Source organism: Anolis sagrei, chromosome 3, assembly GCF_037176765.1.
Source record: "Anolis sagrei isolate rAnoSag1 chromosome 3, rAnoSag1.mat, whole genome shotgun sequence".
Classification (NCBI taxonomy): domain Eukaryota; kingdom Metazoa; phylum Chordata; class Lepidosauria; order Squamata; family Dactyloidae; genus Anolis; species Anolis sagrei.
The window spans coordinates 68298375-68318702 of record NC_090023.1 but is presented as its reverse complement, the minus strand read 5'-3'; the positions used below and the strand labels follow the sequence as shown (position 1 = coordinate 68318702).

At 37.6% G+C, this 20328-nt stretch overlaps 1 protein-coding gene across 4 annotated transcripts in view; it reads left to right on the top strand.

Annotated features, from left to right (window-relative positions):
• GRIK1 (glutamate ionotropic receptor kainate type subunit 1) overlaps window positions 1-20328 on the top strand; it is a 206250-nt gene that overhangs the window by 125029 nt on the left and 60893 nt on the right. For all 4 annotated transcript variants that reach the window (XM_060770450.2, XM_060770448.2, XM_060770451.2 and 1 more), the window contains exons 5-7: window positions 2425-2478; window positions 4074-4247; window positions 6271-6414. In XM_060770450.2, the coding sequence (XP_060626433.2) occupies window positions 2425-2478; window positions 4074-4247; window positions 6271-6414 (372 nt within the window). The remainder of the gene's footprint in view (window positions 1-2424; window positions 2479-4073; window positions 4248-6270; window positions 6415-20328) is intronic.

Genomic DNA, 20328 nt, shown 5'->3' with positions numbered 1-20328 from the left:
ACACAATTCCGAGCATAATGTCCAATTTTATTGCAGTTGAAACACCTCCGGCCAGCCTGGGCAAATTCTTTGGAAAGTTCCGCTTCTCTGGCTGCAGCTGACACCACACAGGAATTTATCTTTATGCTGCTGTTTCTCTGTTCATCTTCACAGTAACTGGTCTCGGCTCCATATCTCTCACAGGCCGTTCCACTGAGTTGAAACTTCCTCTCTTTGCAATCTCTTTTATAATGTCCTCGTCTGTTGCAAAAATAACACCGATGACGGTCTGCACATCTCACCGACGATTCATCACATCCATCACTCCGTCCGTCATTTTCATAAGTTAGTTGGAACTTTGAAAAAGCCATTTTGTAACCTCCGGAATCCCGGATTTAATCCCAGCTGTAAGGAAAAACAGCTTCTGGCAGTTTTATGGCTTGGCAGATTCCAACATCAATCACCTTCTTAATCACTCAATTGGCCCAGCGCGCCCCGCTGCGTATCTTCTTTCAAAACTCAGCCTCGTTACTCACCGCAGGCTGCAATCTTTGTCATCAACTCACACTGAATAGCCACGGCAAAATTCTCTCTTTTGCTCCGTCAGGCTGTTTCAGTTCCCATGCTCCGTCAGCCTCTTCTGTCAACTGGGTTGCAATTCAGGGCTCCGGCAGCATGCTTACAGGTCTGCTCCTTGGTACTCTTATCATCCATAAATCTGGTCATAATCCTGGGCATAATCTGGGCCCATAACCAAATGTCAGAGTTCAGACTCTCCAGTCTGGCGCAACAGGCGTGTAGTTTCAGAAATAAACAATCTCAGGCAGCATTCTTCTAAGAGAGCTTTACTAAAGCATCTACTGCATAGGAACTACATTTTGGAACTAAAAAGATGGCGACGGACACACAGTACAGTACAGGCAGGCAAACATAAACATTCTGTTCTTCAAGCTGGGTAACTCCCTTTTTCTCTGGGCAAAGGAATTTTCGTTATCTCTGTCTCAAGGTTCTTTCTCTCTCTGCCTCTTAATAACAATTCTAACACATAGCTGAATCCATCTTTGAAAACCAATACTAATACATTGTAATACATTATAATACTAATACAAACACATTGAAAACATACATACATACATATAAAATAACTATAACCACTCTGACAAGTACACTCTTTGCTTTCTTTAATGGCAAAAATAGCAAATAATTACACTCTGACTTTACATTGGCCCAGGCTGCATTGTGCAAATTGCTTTCACTTTGGATATGCCCAGGGAAGGAACATGTTCATACTATATAGCCCTTGCTGTTTTTCTCTCCAGTGGCTGGTTCCTGGTTTATTCTCATAGCAAATACACAGGTTTCAGGTTGAATTATGGGCTATGCCAAGCTCATACTAGTGAAAGGAAATGATGAATATATATATTCACTTTGCAACTATTTTTCATATCTTTTTTCTATACACAACTGCTTAGGTCACAGTATTTTGTTTCCTGTAATAATCAATACTCCCACCCCAAGTTCACAAAAAGATGCTGTATTTAACCCTTCTCTATGTGCAAGGGGGCAGTTCAGTGCAGGGGCCAGTCATGCAACTGTTTGTGCAACTGATTACATAAGCCCTGGCATAATTGGTTGCACAAGTGTAGCATGTACAGAGGTCACATGAACAAGTATGTTCCTTCTTATGGAAATGAAAAATAAAAATAAAATAGAAGAACCCTGCTAACTTAGTCTTTTTTCTACTAACAATGTGTCAGACTGAGACCACAGTAAATTAAATTACTAATCACTTACTGTTCTTTCTTCCAACAATTAGCCACATCATAAACAATACATTGTTAATAATTAATTTAAAAATAATTTGCTTTTTGTCACATGAAAAGGTATTTGACTCAGCTGCCTGGCTTGGTCTGCTAAATATTTTTGATATTTTAAAACTCTAATCCAAACCATTCAGCAGAGACAGTTAGTGGCTTTCATGTTAATCAGCCTGTGAAACTACTCTGAATTTTAGTCTGAGCCTTAAAAGATCTCTCCAAGGTGTTAAATCCCATTCCTAAAATAGTTTCAGCACCCTGGATAGTGCTTTTATATGTATGAGAACATCGATGGAATTCATGGCCTGCTGACATAAAAAAGCCACCAACCAGTCCTGGAAATTGGTTAAAAGCTTTCTTAAACTCTTTGGTCACCTAATGTATGAAATCGCCCCCACTTCCCTAATTCTATTGATGTATGTACTTGTTTGTGAAGCAGGCATTGATACAATTTAACCACAATAGAGGTACAACAACATGTAGACAAATAATATTCTGTAGGAGATCAAACAAGACATTTTAAGTTATGGAGGCACTTTATTTAGAGACTGTTTGCATATTCTCATACAGAATGCTTAGTACTTTTATTGTGATTTTCACTCTTCCTTCATCTCTTTCTCTTCCATAGATCCTTTCCATGGGAATGATGACTGAATATTATCACTACTTTTTTACAACCTTGGTAAGATATTTGGATAACTTGTTTCCATTAAAGTGGATGCAGTGAAAGTCCTTCATCTTCTTGTTGTGCGTGTCACCATAAGGAATGAAATGAACATCTTAGTTGCAAAGCATTGCTGTTACTTGTAGAGCCATCTTGTAATGGAAGTTGCCGGATAGGCTGTATTTATCATACTAACCAACCCCATTTTCTCTCTATTTTAATCTCTTTGTGATGTAGGAAGAACAGCAATGTCTGTTTCTTCATATTTCAATAATTTATCTAAGGAAATGATTGGGGACAGATGGAAAAGAGCAAATACAAACTATTTCAAAACTTTTTGTCACTATTTGGAAATAACATTTTACTTAGCTCACTATAGGATTTTTCTGTATTCACAGAATGAAACATGATATTACACATGTCTCCTCCCTAGTTCTGTATTAAACTTATATGCTTTTTTGAAGGATGTGGGAAAGTGGGGTGAGAAGGATGTTTTATTCTATTGACAACACTCGGCTAGCACAGCATTGGATCTAAGTTGACGCTTTTTCAGAAAATTGTTAATATTAACGTTTTTGTTTTCTTGACTCAAATCTTTTAAACCCTGACAAGTGCCTTCTGTTTCTTTCCATATGTGACCTACAATGTGTCTCAAAAATAACATCACTTAAAGTATCAATTGTATGCCTGCTTAATTTTTTTAATACTTGTGGGAATACTTCTTCATCAATTTGACATATATATCAGACACTGTGGTAAAAATATACCAAAACTGTCAGAGGAAGAGAAATATGAAGCTCATAAGTAGTAAAACAGCATTGTTCATTTCAGTGCTGGCAGTTTTGTTCCCCAAAGCCTGAAAATATTCTTTACCATGAGCAGCCAATTCTTCATGCAATTTTTATTTGTATTTTTGGGGTGATAGTTGTAGCATGTTTACATGAATGATATCCACCAATACTGAATATTACAATGCCTTCTCTTGAAAAAAATGCAATTTTTAATATCTCATATCTTACATTGCAGCAGATCAAGTATATCATAAATCCTATTTGGTTCACAGTTCTACAGATTTTATAATGAATGTCGTTTCTAGCAGGCTTTGAAAATACATTTTCAAGATGTCTGGATTTTGGTAGAAATTGACAATGAAAAAGATTGGATTTCATATTCAGATATACTATGTCACCTATAAAAAGATGCAAATCCTAGTGAGTGATGATAAAAATCAAACTGTGTTACTATGCCTGTTTGCATTAGATACACCCAGTTTTAGTAAAAGAGCTACAGGAAGATCATTCTTTGGGCATGGACAACAGCTTTGGAAATTATTACTAATAAAGGTTAACACTACAATTATGACAGTGACAATAGGGAAGTAAACTTATTTGTTTCAATATTAAGGGAGATCTCCAAGGTCCAGTCCTCAAAATAGTTTACTGAGTACAATAACTCTTTTAAAGTTTAGACTAAAACCCCGGGCAAATTCATTTCCCCAATGGTAGCCGCCAGCTACTGCTGAGCTGAAAAGCTGATTCAGTATAAGGTGACTACTTTTATTATTGATGTAATATTTACTTTCTTTCTTTTATATGAAAAACTTGGCAACAAAGGATTTGTTTGCGCTAGACTTGGAACCCTACAGATACAGTGGAGTTAATATGACAGGGTTTCGTCTGCTCAACATTGACAATGTGTATGTGGCATCGGTTATTGATAAGTGGTCAATGGAACGACTACAGGCCCCACCCAAGCCAGAGACTGGGCTCTTGGATGGCATGATGACTGTAAGTGAACAACCACTATCTCTAATATTGGTAACATACTATAAAGCTAACCTTTCAGCCCAATGCTGAAAGGAATGTCTACTTTAGTTACATTCAAAAAAGCAAAACTTTCTTGGACTCGGAAAAAAAGATGTTGGCCACAATCATAGACCTCATTGCTCTTCCACCAGTGACATATTGAGACAACACAACTGAATGGGTTAGCTGTGGGCAACTTTTATTATATGTTACCAATCAATATCTGTGTGATCTACCAACCTATTTAAAGGCATGATTTGTCCCTATATACCATTAATGAGAACAGAATTCATGAAGTCCCATTTCAAGCAGCCATAGCCCAAGTAGTGCCTTTGCAGGCTGTTGAAAATCTTCCTTTGGCTAACAATATTGCATTCTCAATTGTGTATTTTCAAAGTGAACATTCCAACATCCCATGTTCTTTACATTCCTAGTACATGCATATCCATTGACAATATTTCTAGAATGCCCTTCACAAATAGATATTCCAATTTAGTTTCCAGTAATGCGGCAGTTAAAATTTGCTTTGTGACAGTAAGTCCAAGCAGCAGTGACCATTCAAACACATTGTAAGGAACATGGTGATGTGGTGCTGGTTAACTCACTGCTGTAGGTGAGGAATGAGGAGGGGATCAGTGGTTTTGGTAAGAAAAAGAAGTACAAGAGTACCAGGAAATAGTCTGACCAGAGGGACAGGTGACCTTTGATTTTTAAAGTGATGAAGGAAGGGGAATTTCAGAAGATAACCATCAGGATCAGCCAAGGAAAATATACTGTGTAAGGCTGAAAGACAGGCGATGGCACAAATTGAGGTAGACAGTTTCTGAAGCAAGTCAGGTTATTCTAAAAATAACATAAATACATGCTTGTGTTTCTCCTTGGCAATAAAGGAACAATGATACATTATGTAGTTACCATTGCTGCCCTTTCATAAGACCCAAGTTGCCTACTTGAGGCTGATGCATAATTATTTCCAGTGGTAGGGTCAGCCCTATATATAACATTTCTGCATAAGAATCCACATTTAGGAAAGAAAAAAAACCCTTCTTCCACATTGGAAGACTCTTTCCTCTTCTATCTGATCACTTTAAAATGGGATGGTAAAGTTGAAGACAAAAGACACACATGGTTAAATGAATCAAAGTATTTTGCAACCTGAATCTGAATCATTTGAAAATATAAGCATTGTTCATGAGTAATGCTTTAATGTACTTTGTAGATTGTATTCAGTTTTAATAAGGACCCAGTGTGATATAGTGGTTTGGATGTTGAACTAGGACTCTGTAAGTTACAGTCTCTCAGCTTCAGAGAAAGGGAATGGCAAACCTATTCTGAAAACTTCTTGATGAATAACCTCCTGATGCATTTGCCTTAGACTTACCATAAATCAGAAACAACATGAAGGAAAACAACAAATTCAGTTTAAATTGGCGTTTCAAGTATAATCCCAAATTTGCACTGTGTGAAATAGTAGCAGATAAATTTGTATAACACAGCATTGCATTTTTCTATTATTTAAACATATTTCACTTAGCTTAACACAATAGAGAATCCCTCTATCAATTTCCCAACAGATTTTGCAGGGTTAGCATAGTGATGTACCTGTAAAGTGGGTTAGCTGGCTAGTTTCGAAAGAAGTATGCTTATCTCATCAGTAAAGTAAATGAAATTTTTACACTTTTTATCCTGGTGTTAAGTTACTATGTTTTATAATAAGTAATTCTATGTTGCATTAAAGAAATTTAGCTTATCCATTTTTGTTGCAATATACTGTTCATCTCAGAGAGATTCTGTCATTTAAATGCACCCAAATTTCCTGATCCAAAGCTTTGCTTGCCTATAAAAAACCCCTAAGCTTGTATACACAATTACTTCATCATAGATAATTTACTTGGTCACAAACACCAATCTCAGGGATAATATTTTATAGTGGACAGTGGAAAGCAACACTGTGGTATTAAAGATGTTGTCTAAAAAGCCTTTTCTGTTTCCCCCCCCAAAACAGACAGAAGCAGCTCTGATATATGATGCTGTTTACATGGTAGCGGTAGCTTCCCAGCGTGCCTCCCAAATGACTGTCAGTTCCCTGCAGTGCCACAGACACAAGCCGTGGCGGTTTGGGCCAAGATTTATGAACCTGATAAAAGAGGTAAGTATGGAACATCTGCTTTTTAGTATTGTTCAGTACACAGGGTCTTCTTCCAGACAATGCCATATTTAGTGCCTTGGCAAACAATAGCACAATACCCTGTTTCACTCTCTTTACTGAAATAACTTTCGGATATAGATTTATTTAATGTACCATCATCATCATAATTCTCAATTAAGGTATTTGTATCAAACCCTAAATCATGAGAGCTCTTTATTGTAGGAACTTTCCAACAGAGTCATCAAATATACGTAAATTATTATTATTATTATTATTATTATTATTATTATTATTATTTATTCTTATCACCCTTTTTCATGAGATCTCAAGGTGTCATACAAGGAAATCAATATTGGCAGATTGAAACAATTTAAAACAATAAACATAATTTAAATAGACAAAACATATTCTGTAAAGTCAAAGCGTCTATTCAAGAGAAGGTAACAAATGGATTTTGACCTATTCTACCTCTTTAAAAGGAACCACAAAAGCATATAAGCTGTTCTGTGACCAACTGGGTGACCTTGGGCAAGTCACACTTTCTTTACCACAGAGTAAAGCAGTGGCAAAGCCTCCTCTGAACAAAATAAAAAAAAAACCATGATAGATTTGTCTTGGGGTTGGCATAAGTCAGAAATGACTTCAAAGCATGCAACACAACACAAGAATGGTCCTGTTCCAAAATAATGTAACAATTGGTCATGTTATTACTATCATTGAAAAGGTAATGGCAGGGGGAAGGATTTGGGGAATAATTTTCCCAAACATTAATAGTATGTTACAAATTAGTTACCCATGGAGTAATGAGAAGTAGGCAGTTTTTTTCAAAGGTAAAATGAGTACTATTCAAAATAACGCTTCAAGCTCGGAATGCACAAACTTTTCAAAATAATGTTCCAAGCTTTGGCAATTTGATGCAAAGCAAATTTGAAATAGCCTCTCAACTTACAAAGGTCAGCAAAACCAGGCCTAATGCTGTTACTTTTAGGCAGCATAACATCACATCAGATATTATGGAGGAATCATGGAAGATAGTAATTTGAATTCCCACCATGAAATAAAGAGACCAGTCACAAAACATGGAGCTAAAGGGCTATTTCTTGACCTATTTATTTATTTGTTAGAACTTCTGTGAGAACCTGTAAATTGAGTTAACCTGTAAGGGAAAACAACTTGTAAGAGATTACCATTTGTTGTCAGCCATCTGGGAGATAATGTCCTTCAACCAGGTGTCACATCTTTTGACCACCTCCAAGGACCATCCTTGTACTAGAACCAAGATCCATAGGCCTATCCCAAATTCTTTGACTGTGTACCTTGGCCAATCTTAAGTGGAAGGCCATCTTGAGGACGCTTCCTCCAAAACCTCAAAGTTTTTAAAGAGTGAAAAGCCATCATGCTAGCCCCAATGGGAACCCATTTACAGCCCCCACCGAGCCACATTGTCAATGGAAGTCTACCCTTCATCTACGAAGGTGGGCACCACCAGGAATGTGCAACCTTTTACATGCCACCTTTCCCCACCAGACTGGATACTATGTCCTTGATTCTTTCCTTGAAATCATCCAAGAACAACACATTCCCTTCCACTGACAGGTGCACCCAATCGGCCCTGAACAGCTCCAGCCTTTTGAACACAATGCCCTTGTGGAGTATTACTCCTACCCCTGCCTAGAACATGGAATGTCTCATTTCTCTCATACTTTGCAGTGAGCCAAATTCATCTTTTTAAGGATCACAATCTCCAAGCAAAGGAAGGTACTGGAGGGGCTGATAAAAACACACACATATGTATGAATTTCCAGATTAAAACAATACTTGTAAAGAGGAACTTACTTTAAAAGAGATAACTTTAGAAAGTCTCTAAGTTTAGCCGCATTGACAAAGTTAGCAAAGTAGCAGTGGTATTTTCAAATTATAAAAAGATTTGGAAGCCATGTTAGTTGTTGCACTCACAGATGATAGTATTATTGAGTAAATAGGATTTGAGTGCCAAATGTCATAATATCATAAATTGTACATCATATTTGCTGTTTTAGAAATTCAATCATCCCTATCCAACTCCCCACTGATAACTATCATTTTGTAATCTTCCCCAGATTTATATTCCACTCCTGTATTAATTTCCTGAAGAACTTGGCAGTAATAATAAAGTCATTATGAAAGGTTCTTCAAAACATGCATGAACAGTTTCCATCTAGATGGTGTCATTGCCTTTCATTTTAAGTGATTTTGATGGAATGCCTTAACACAGCATCTCCGTAAATGCAGTTCAAGATCTAATATGCAAAGTTATTATACAATACACATTTGTCTTGTACAGCTTGATTCTGCATGTTATGAGAGGTCTGACCTAATTATTGATAGTTTTACAACTAATTTATTTCATGATCTATAAACCAATGAAGTCTAAAGGCTAAAGCCTCCTGTCTTCTGGGGGTTTTTTTGTATGGAGTGGGGAGGAGAGACAATGATCTAGAATTGATTGCTAAAGTACTTAGACGATCCCTCATTGTCCAAGTATGATGGCCTTCAAAGTGTAGTGTCTTGACAGTGGATACAGTGAGGGCATTGGTTTCCAGGTGAAAGGCAGTCTCGGTCAGGGTTGGCATGATGTGCCTTCCTCTTGGCACATTTCTCTCCTTCTCCCTTCATGCGTGCCTCTATGAATTCCACAGCACCGCTTGTCACAGTTGACCTCCAGTTAGAGCACTCAAGGGCCAGGACTTCTTAGTTTTCAGTGTCTAGACCACATTTTTTAAGGTTGTCTTTAAGCCCATCTTTAAATCTCTTTTCCTGTCCACCAACATTCTGTTTTCCATTCTTGAGTTGGGAGTATAGTAACTGCTTTAGGGGATGGTGATTGGGCATTCAGACAATGTGTCCGGTCCAGCATAGGAGCATCGCTTCAATGCTGGTGGTCTTTGCTTCTTCCAGCACACTGACATTTGTCTTCCTAAAAGATTTGCAGAATTTTTCAGAGGCAATGCTGATGGAATTGTTCCAGGGGTTGAGTGTGACATCAGCAGACAGTCATATTTCACAGGTGTCTAACAAGGTTGGGAGCACAATAACTTTATAAACAAGCACCTTACTATCCCTACGGATGTCCCGATCTTCAAACACTAAAGTACAGCCTACCTCTATACGTTATTGCCACATAATAAAGTCATTCTTTCAGATTGAAGAGTGATATATACATGCAGGAACTCAATCAACCTGGAGAATATAGCAAATTCCAAGGAATTATAACTCTTTAGGAATTTTATAGGTCCTCCAGGGTAACTTCCAGCAGAAGTCATATATTTCAATAGAGTTTGCTATTATCCACAGTTTCATGTTTCCACAGTAAGTTCAGGAATGAATCTCCTGTTAATAGTGTTGTGCTATATAGTTTTTTTTAAAAAAAAACCAAAAACAAAACCTTTTACCAATGCCATAAGATAAAACAACTATTTATTGATCAAGAAACAGAAGGTAAAAGTCAGACCTCTGATAAATGAGAACCCAGAGATTGCTAGACAGGACATTAAAATCAAATCCATGAAAAGTCAAATCAGCAAAAGTCAAATCTGCAAATGAAGAGGGCCAGCTGCATATTTTCATACTTCTCAGGAAATACAACTTCCTTTGCTAAGTGACTAACAAAAACCCATAAAAATCCAAATAAATTCATATAGGAAGCAGCAACAAAAATGCAGTCTTGTAAAAATAATGCATGAAACCCAAAGAGCTGAAATTGGGAAGAAACATTTTGAGATATATATCCACTATGCATTCAGGGCATTGAAATTTCTATGTGGGGAAAATCTAGTTTAGTTTCCAAACAGTTAAAAACCAAACTGAAATAGAGCAGTAGGGCGATGCCAATATATAATGAGTATTAGGAGGAAAGGTATTCAATCATTGTCTTCATCATTCTTTTCTTTGCAGAACTCCTTAGGCATTAATGAACACCTTATAACTTCCTCCAGCTCATCTCATATTTCTGTGAATTGTGACTTTCTGAAGAGAAACTTCTTGTGTGAAGAGTCTCTTCATATGATTCAGAACACTTCAAAATCAGTGTACTAAATCAAAGTTTGAAACATTATTTTCTAATTTATTTTTCATTGCTCATTTATTTATTGTTCAGTTCTAATTACAAAAACGTATGCTGACATGGATCATCACTTTCTATGAAAATGTTGCATGTTACTAGCACATAGCTAATGTGTTCTTATTACCTACATTTCAATTATTATTATTATTCTTTAAAAACACTTGAGAATCACAAGTGTACCCAACTCCCAAATCAATATCAACTTGGAAACAAATGGCATTAGCACTCATTGCATTATTCCATTAGAGAAATAATATTATGCCTTCTTTAAATTAACATCAAAACATGTTGAATTAACATGAGAAAAGTAATAGATAGTAGGCATGAGCATTCGGCAAAAACCCATGCCATTTTTGGTGTCCCGTTTTGGCTGTCCCCTGTTCTGTTTTTAAGGAACTTCCTGAATTCAGGAAGGGTTTCTGTTTTCATCCTTGAAAGATTCAGTCCATTGGCACCAATGGAGAAACTTTAGAGGCTCATTTATCTGCCATTTTAGGCCCATCAGTATGAAACTCCCCTCACTTATAAGCCATATCTTCTACTGCAAGCCTGCCAAGTTTCAGAACCAATCCTCTAAATTTTTGGAAATTTTAAAAGTTTTTACCATAACATTTTTTAAAAAAAAAATCACAAGAGGGGATTCTGGGAATTGGAGTCCCTAGTGCACACCACAAGAGGGGAGGAGAATGGATGGCCACAGCCAAACAGGCCTCTGATTGACTGAGAAAGAAAGTGAGAAACACACAGAGAGAAAAAGCTCAACTCCCATCATGCTCTAGGAGGGAGCACAAGGCTCCTTCAATGCTTGCACAGCACAAAGTGCTGCTGGGAAAGCAAGTTCCCATTTGCCTCAAGTGGCTGCGGGGGGGGGGGGAGACCTTCATGAAGGGATGGAGGAACCTGCTGGGAAAGAAAGCAAAGAAGCAGCAGCATCTTGCCTGATTAGCAAGGCTGCCCTGCACACATGTTGCCCCTCCACCTCAGTAGAGTGCTGCTCAGCCCCGTTGGTCCACATTATTAGTCCCAAGAGCCAAAAAGATCCAGCTACTGTTATCTGTTCCTGCTAAGGCTTCAGCTGTCCCACGCCAGGCTTGTTTTCATGCATTTAGCCTCTAAATCCTCCAGATCATTTTAATCTGGTACACAAAAACTAAACTGTGCACATCTCTGATAGAAATATGTAAAGGGGTGGCAAAAGCCCAAATCATGAGAACCACCATGCAAACAGTTTTGCCTCAAAATTTCTAGAAACTTGTCCTCTGTAGTAACATCTAATGGAATCATGCTATGGGGTTGCCTGGAGGACCTAGAATATTTTAAAGGCAATGCAAGCATCATTGAGTCATTATTTTAACATGTACAGTAAACATTTGAGAAATAGACTCTCTCCCCCCCCCCCAATCCAACCATATACCTTGGTACCTGTTTTGTAGGGCTGTGTGATCAATGAAAAAATGTTTCAAAAGTAATAACAAAATTAGGGCCCTGGCATTTTGTTTCTAAATTGTTTCAACAGTATCATTAGCGAAAATTCCCTTACTATAATGAGAGTAATGAAATTTTGTTACTTTTTCATTATAATAATTGTCCAAGTGAGGAGACTTCAGGGGCTCCTTTCTCCCTTATTTTTACATCTATGGGGGAAAACTTACTACAATGGTAGAAAACATTTACCACTGTTAGCCCATCAAGTTTCAGAACTTTTCATCTATTCAGAAAGTTTTAGGAATTTTCAAAGTTTTTATAAACATTTTTTAAAAACTACAATAACTGTCTCCTTGAATTTTCTATACAATGACACAAGAGAATTTTTTTTTAAAAAAAATGACAATGTTCAAAGCCACAACAGCTATCTCATTGACTGTCCCATCCCAACATAGAGATTTATTTACTAGAAGTATCAGTCAGTCCTCCTCTTTGCAGATTTAACAATTTATTGAACTCTGGTTGGCTGCTGCTACTGAGGGACAAATCTCTCCCCATCATGATTTGGGCTTTTGAATTCTCTGCCATAGGACTCTTCGCCTTCCAAAACCACATTTCCCAGAATTCTGTGCTTTCTCTGTCTCTTTCCCAGCGAACTCCCTGCTGCTTTTCTCTCCTAATGGTGAGAGGCAATTAATTTAAAGAGGAATGGCAGGTTTTTTGGCTTGGCTTTGCTTTCTTGTGCTATAAATGAATCTGACTTTGGGAGGCTTCTAAGGTTTACACAATTCAAATGAAAAGGTATTGGGTAAGTTTTGATTCTGAAGTTTTTGGTGCGGGAAAAATATTTTAAGAAATACTAAACAAAAGTGGTTTCTTCAAGTGTTGGGAAAGCTGATTATGAGAATCCTGGGCTAATGAAAATCATGCTTACACAAAATTCACACATTTTCCATGTATTATTTGTGCAGAAGCATTAATCCTGCGGCGAAAATACTATGTAATGCACAAAAAAATGAGGAGTGCATTCAGAATAAGTTCTGAATAACTAATAATCTTTGGAAACTGGACTGTTTTCCAAAGAGCTCATCAGACGGATGTAGGGTTCTGTTTCCATGGGTCCTGATGACGTGGGAGGGGGCAGAATTGAGCCTACAGAAGGCTGATCTGTATCTCCTTCCTTCTTCTAATGCTTCTTTTAATAATTTCTTAACTCATTCACTTTAGGAAACATACGAATATGTAGATATTTAAATGGAAATAGGCTTGTTAGTTTATTTTCAGAAACAGAAAGTGAATATTTTAAAAACTGCTTATTAGATGCATGTTGAAATTCATATTATGTGAAGAAGGTGCTTAGACATTTTCTTTTAACTGCTGCTAATGAAGGACAGGTTGAATATGGGGAAAGGACTGTGCCTAGTAGAATTTATAAGTCACCTGCTTCATGTACAGAAAGAGGAAGTTTAGCTTCTGTGAGTGTACTGACTTAAAATTGAATTTCTCTTTGAAGAAGTAATTCTTCTGTTATCAAGAAACATTCTTTGTTCCCATACATCCAGAAGGAAAGCTGAGAGGCATCATCCCTTTTCTAGCATAGCATTTCTATTGCTTCTAAACTGATTGGAAAAGATTCAAATACAGTTTCCAATTTTCCTTTGACAAGTAAGACTTTTGGCTTACTTTCCGACTGAATTCCATGATGAACTGCAGGTATCAGGGGAAGCGGCATACCTAGGAATCCAAATTTGGTTCCTGTCAGGTAAATCTCATATCAAAGGAATTTTAGTATTCTTAGTTTGCTTGGCTTTACAAAAATGTTTAGGCTTTTGTAGTTATTTGGCTTGCCCTAAATACATTTGTTCCTGACCTTTAGAAACTACAGTGCTTTGCCAATACTAAAAGTATTAAAGCAGACTTAATTAGATTATTTAAAAGGCTACCTGTTCTCACCCTCTCCTCCCTTGCCAAAACCATAATTTGGTGTATTTTACATGAAGACTTTCTTAAGTTTCTTTCTTAAGAATACTGCAACGCTCTCTACGTGGGGTTGCCTTTGAAGACGGCTCGGAAGCTCCAACTAGTCCAACGGGCGGCAGCCATGGTACTAACAGGAGCAGGGCGCAGGGAGCATACAACTCCTCTGCTGTACCAGCTCCACTGGCTGCCGATTAGCTACCGAGCCCAATTCAAAGTGCTGGCATTGGCCTTTAAAGCCCTAAACGGTTCTGGCCCAACATATCTATCCGAACGTATCTCGGCCTATCAGCCCACCAGGACCCTAAGATCTTCGGGAGAGGCCCTGCTCTCCATCCCACCTGCATCACAGGTGCAGCTGGCGGGAACGAGAGACAGGGCCTTTTCTGTGGTGGCCCCGCGGCTTTGGAATGCCCTCCCTATAGAGATAAGATCAGCCTCCTCGCTGATGGTATTTCGAAAAAAACTGAAGACATGGATGTTTGAACAAGCATTCGGCTAATCCGGTGCGATGAAATTCATGATCAAGGACTGGCAATCACAGACAATGAAATTGGATTATGATTTTAATTAAGAGATGCATTGGTTTGTATTGGTGGCCCAATACTGTGTACTGTATATGTGTTTTATGCTTTTAATCTGAATATTGTTGTTTTTAAGTGTTGTAAACCGCAATGAGTCGCCGATTTAGGCTGAGATATTAGTGGTATACAAGTGTACTAAATAAATAAAATAAATTAATTAATTAATTAAGTTGCATTTGTTTGTAAATTGGGATTGTTTTGGATAGCATAGGGAAGAGTTAACACCTCTGTGTTTTTCTGTCTGTGCCCCTGTTCAGAAGATTTCAATTCACTTTCTTTCCCTGAGATAATTCAATTTTGAAAATTTTAGTTTGTTGTGATGGAAACAAGGATTGGTAATAAAGCTTCAGTGGAGACGTCTTTTCCCCATGATAACTCTTTCAAGGGTGAATTTCTCTTCCTAGGTGTAAAAGGGAACACTTCCTGTTATGAGATTTTAGAAAGTGGTGATTTTAGATAGTGCAACAAAAATATTAATGTGAGAAATCAATTTCTCACTACACAGATTCTGGGGTATTATTTTCAAAACTAGCAAGCATTCAAGTATTTTCAGAAGAAAAATAAGCCTTCTTTTTCTACTGATTTAATATGACCTATCTGAAGCTATTTCGTTTTTATGGGGGTGGATATTATAAACAGTACATTGCCTAGGATCAGCATTCAATGGCAGTTGGTCATGAAGACTAAATGCTTTCCGGAAGTTTTCTAAGAACAGCCAAATGTCACTTGATATCCAAATGATAGTTTAATCCTTCCTGTTCCACACTAGAATGGTTTGCAGATGAATCTGTATCTCTTGTGAGAGAGAAGAGGCAGGCAAGGAGAGGAAAGGCAATGAAATATATCTTTTTCATCAGAGTTGGTTTGGAGGTGGAGAATTGAAAGCAGAACTGAAAATATGACTAAATTTTCCTAATTCTATAGCAGTAATGGGAACCATGCAGCTTTCCCTGTGTTGCTGAACTGCATTCCTGAGCAGCCCTACCCTGGACAATCCCTGGTGAGGAATTGTGGGAGTTGCAGTTCAACAACATGTGGAGACTATAGTCCAACATCTGAAGCTGCATGATTCCCATCCTTGTTCCATAGGAAGAAAAACTATTTTAAAAACAAATGCAAACAGCCAGTCCATAGGAAAAGGTGACAACATAAATATGAAATGAGAAATGAATTCAGATTTAGTCCAGCCTGTTGAATATATTAAAGGCTGATTGAAAGATAGATGAATAAAGAGCTAGAATGGCAAGACTGTTTTCATATTATCTTTTTCTTGAAAGTGCCATTCATGATTTGCTCACGTTTTACAGAGAATAATGTGACATTGCTGACAAACAGTTGTCTTCTAGTGTGTTTTGACTTTTTTCCTCCATGTTTTTTCTAGACTTTTTTACAATATGTTTTTAAAATGCAATTTCACTACTAGCTCCGTGTGTATGGAGATATTTTAGGGCTTATTTGCCTTGACTTGAAAGTGTCCAAGTAGTGGGTTCTAACTTTTTTAAATGGTTACTTGTTAAGTCTTTGTTGCTAGTGGGTTTTATGGGAAGAATAGCAAGGAGTGGTTTTAGTTTGGGACAGAAACCCAAAAGCAACATCACGTTCTCATGGGTCTGGATAATCCAAGATCTGTTTTCATTTTGTGTTTCCTAAACCTTATGGTATCAAATCCATCTGTATCAATTTTACAGGGATTGAAGAAATGTGCTGAGGATATTCATTCTATGCTGTAAAATACAATTTTTGAAGCCCCGTTCCAAAATGATTTGATAGATTTTAATAGCTTTGATTTACTCCTAGTTAAAAATGTGCTGCCACCTATAACTCAGTTTTCATTTTTTTTAAATTTGGTACCTTTTGGTCACAAACTCCAGACATATTTGTTGGATTTATTTACCACCTTTCCCTGGCATGTGGTTCTCTAGAGAAGGTGGCTTGTCTAAGACTCATATATGAGTATGTATGTATATATGTATATTAGTCTGTAAACCTGATACTGGAAATTAGATTATTTCCTTCAATTGTACTTACAGTTGAAAAGAAATATGAGATAAGATATAAGATAAGATATGGTAAATAAGGTCAGAACAATGTGGATTATAATTTGGTTATAGTCGGTGAAGACCATCAATACTTCACCTTCTAAACATGCTTGAATATTGTGCCATCACACCTGGGGTCTATAGATCTTAGTAAAAGAAATATGGACATGACACCTCTCCCCAGGGGATTGCTTCTTGCCATCCTTTAGAGAACTGGAACTTCCAAGGACCAAGATACTATAGATAACTAGAAATAGTCTTTATTGTTCACAATGAGTTATCTTCCATAGGCATAAACTTGATATTCAAAAGGGGTAAAGAAAACATACGTTACAGTCTTTGAAGTCTTGGGTCCAAGGAGTTTTGCAGCTGAGAAGCTTTCCAAGTTCCCTCTTACTCAATGGCTGTGAAGGCCTGAGCTTTCACAACCCCAGCCCAATGACCTATAATTGAAGGCACAAAGTCTTTCTCTTGATGCCAAGGGACTGGTTTGAAGGTGCTTAAGATTCTGCAACGTCGTCCAGGTGAGCTGGATATGAAGAATGAATCTTAAGAGTATAAACTTAAGAATTGGTGAAGAGAGATGACTTAACTGAGGGCTTTTGGAGCTAAGCCCTTTCTCACGTCCATCTGCTCGGATGTTTGATGGTAGAATGAAAAGAAAGCCCTGCCCTCTTCCCCAGGAAGGGGAGGAGCCAAACAATTAAGCAGGGGAGGCAATTCAACAGATGCAAACAACATGGATAGAAAGCAGTAGATAGCCAAACAATTCAACTGTACATTCACATACAAGTGGGGCTGACGCGCCGTCACAAATATGGATTACTACACTTGAAAATGCCATCACTGAAATCCTATATGACCTGTGACATTATGTATACCCGGCTACATAACAGAATCACTACAAAAATGAATTGCAAAGATGTGTAACAGGACATGGACAAGAGTGATAAATGTGTATTGAGACAAATACATTGCACATTGGGACCAAAACAGTGTGCATCCTGTTGTGTGTCGCTCCTGTCCTACATGGCTTCCACTGCACATTGTTCATTTTCTTGGCTCTGCTACACAGCAATGTAGCATAAGCACTCTAATGAATATGGAAGTTGTGGAACTGTCCAATTCTAATTCTTTCAGAAATAGGAGTCAGTCCACTTATGAAGATGTCATACTTTAACAGGAATCCAGCCAGTGTTCAAATACTTTGAAGATGAAAGCAAAATAAACAAATCCAGTAACACAGCTCTGCCAAAGCATTCAGATCTTGTTTATGAAACTCCTTGCACAGCATAATATCAATGCAACTTATATTTTGCCATGACTTGACATTTACTCCCCAAGGCATTTCATGAGAGTGGTACACTGGGGATTTGGATGCAGGATGAAGTAAGGGAATACTTTTGCAATGCATCAATAAACTTGTAGCAGTGTTCTTGAGAGCTAAGTTAAGAGAAAAAATTGGAAATAACCTTACCATTTCTATGCCAGTTTTTAATACACTCCAAGAGCACTTAGCTAACTGGGAAGAATACAAATCATAGCAACTATCACACTATATAAGAGGTATAGCTTATTTCCTGGATTCTGCCAACCTTTAGCACAACAAAAAAATTGAACTAAGAACTACTGAAAAAATTGCAACTGGCCAGATTCTCAGTGGGTTTCTCTGAGCTCAATTGGAAAAAAAGTAAATGGGTTGCAATTTGGATCACAAGAGAGGACAAGTTCTGTCTGCTTCCCACTAAGAATGTAGACATCTTTTTTGCTCTCAAATTCTTTCTTTATAGTCCCTCCATAAGTTGCAGTTCTCACTTTTCCTTGCTCAAATCATTCTTCCCTTCTGGCGGAGATCTTTCAGTGCAGTGTGTGGTGTGTGTGTTTCAACATACTAGTATACAGAGATACAATACACACTCCTGTTTAATTGTTGCCAATTAAAATGATAAATTAATTTAAAAATGAAAAAGAAGCTTGGTTTGCTAGGGGAGTGAAAGAAGGGACAGAATAGAAGAATAGGATCTGAGGTGGGGGGAGGGGGGTGATAAGAAATTATAAGACGTAAAACTAGTAAGAAAAACAAACTAGCAAGAAAGGCAAATATCAGTCTTTTGAAATATAGGGATGCATCCATATTACACAATTATATCAGTTTCATACCAATTGTCATGGCTCCATCTTATGGAATCTAGGATGTGTAGCTTTGTGACATTTCAAGTAGAGAACTCTAATGCTAGAGTACTGGGGAATACACTAGAAAATTCAATATACAGTAAAGTCTCACTTATCCAACCTTCACTGATCCAACGTTCTGTATTATCCAATGCAGTCTGCCTCCCTCCCGGATCCACAGCTGTTTCAATACATTGTGATGTTTTGGTGCTAAATTTATTAATACAGTAATTACTACATAACATTGCCATGTATTGAATTGTTTTCTTTCTGTTGATTTGTTGTAAAACATTATGTTTTGGTGCTTAATTTGTAAAATCATAACGTAATTTGATCTTTAACAGGCATTCCCTTAATCCCTCCTTATTATCCAACATTTTTGCTTATTCAACATTCTGCCAGCCTGGATAAGCGAGACTATACTGTATTGCAGATCCCAAGATTCCATAAGATGGAGCCATGGCTGTTAAAGTAGAATCAAAGTGCTAGTTGTGCAGTATGAATATAACCATATTTACTTACATAACATTTGTTTAGTGAAGAGTAGAGACATCACACTGACAACAAAGATCCGCATAGTTAAAGCAATGGTATTCCCCATAGTCACCTACGGATGTGAGAGCTGGACCATAGGGAAGGCTGAGTGAAGGAAGATAGATGCTTTTGAACTGTGGTGTTGGAAGAAAGTTCTGAGAGTGCCTTGGACCACAAGAAGATCCAACCAGTCCATACTCCAAGAAATAAAGCCTGACTGCTCACTGGAGAGAAGGATAGTAGAGGCAAAGTTGAAGTACTTTGGCCACATCATGAGAAGAAAGGAAAGCTTAGAGAAGACAATTATACTGGGGAAAATGGAAGGGAAAGGGAAGAGGGGTGGGCCAAGGGCAAGATGGATGGATGGTATCCTTGAAGTGACTGGATTGACCTTGAAGGAGCTGGGGTGGTGACGGCCGACAGGGAGCTCTGGCGTGGGCTGGTCCATGAGGTCACGAAGAGTCGAAAACGACTGAACTAATGAACAACGAGAACAACAACAACAAACATTAGTTTTAAACTTCTTGTTTTCAATAAACAAAGAAAGGATAAGTTTGGACCTTTTATTTATTCAAATGCAGAAAAGAATGATGCCATAGTTTGATGGACCTTTGTTGCAATCTTATCTTTCTGTGTGCTTCCTCTAAATCACACATGGAAACGTTTAATATTTAATAAGATGTAATAATAATGCATATGTAGAGGCAGTACACAATAACATTGTTGTTGTGAGCTGGAAGTTAATATTTATCTAATTCCTTATTTACTGTATTTCTGCATTGTTCAATGGCTGAAGTTGTTTGCCAGTTTTCAAAATCAGGTTAAGATTACAAAATACACAAATATAAGACAACATAATATGAAAAGAAAAACATATTAAGATAACCAGAGAACAAGATAGTTACATTTGACAGCAAAAGACAGTAATACAATGCAACATCTAACAACAGAGAACAACAATACAATATGAAAGCTAAATTTGTTAAATTGGAAGACTTTAAAGGGAGAATTTAAAAAGTCTTCAACTGGCACCAAACCTTCAGAGTGTGGACCCCCAGCCATTCTCTCTGGTGAAGTCCTC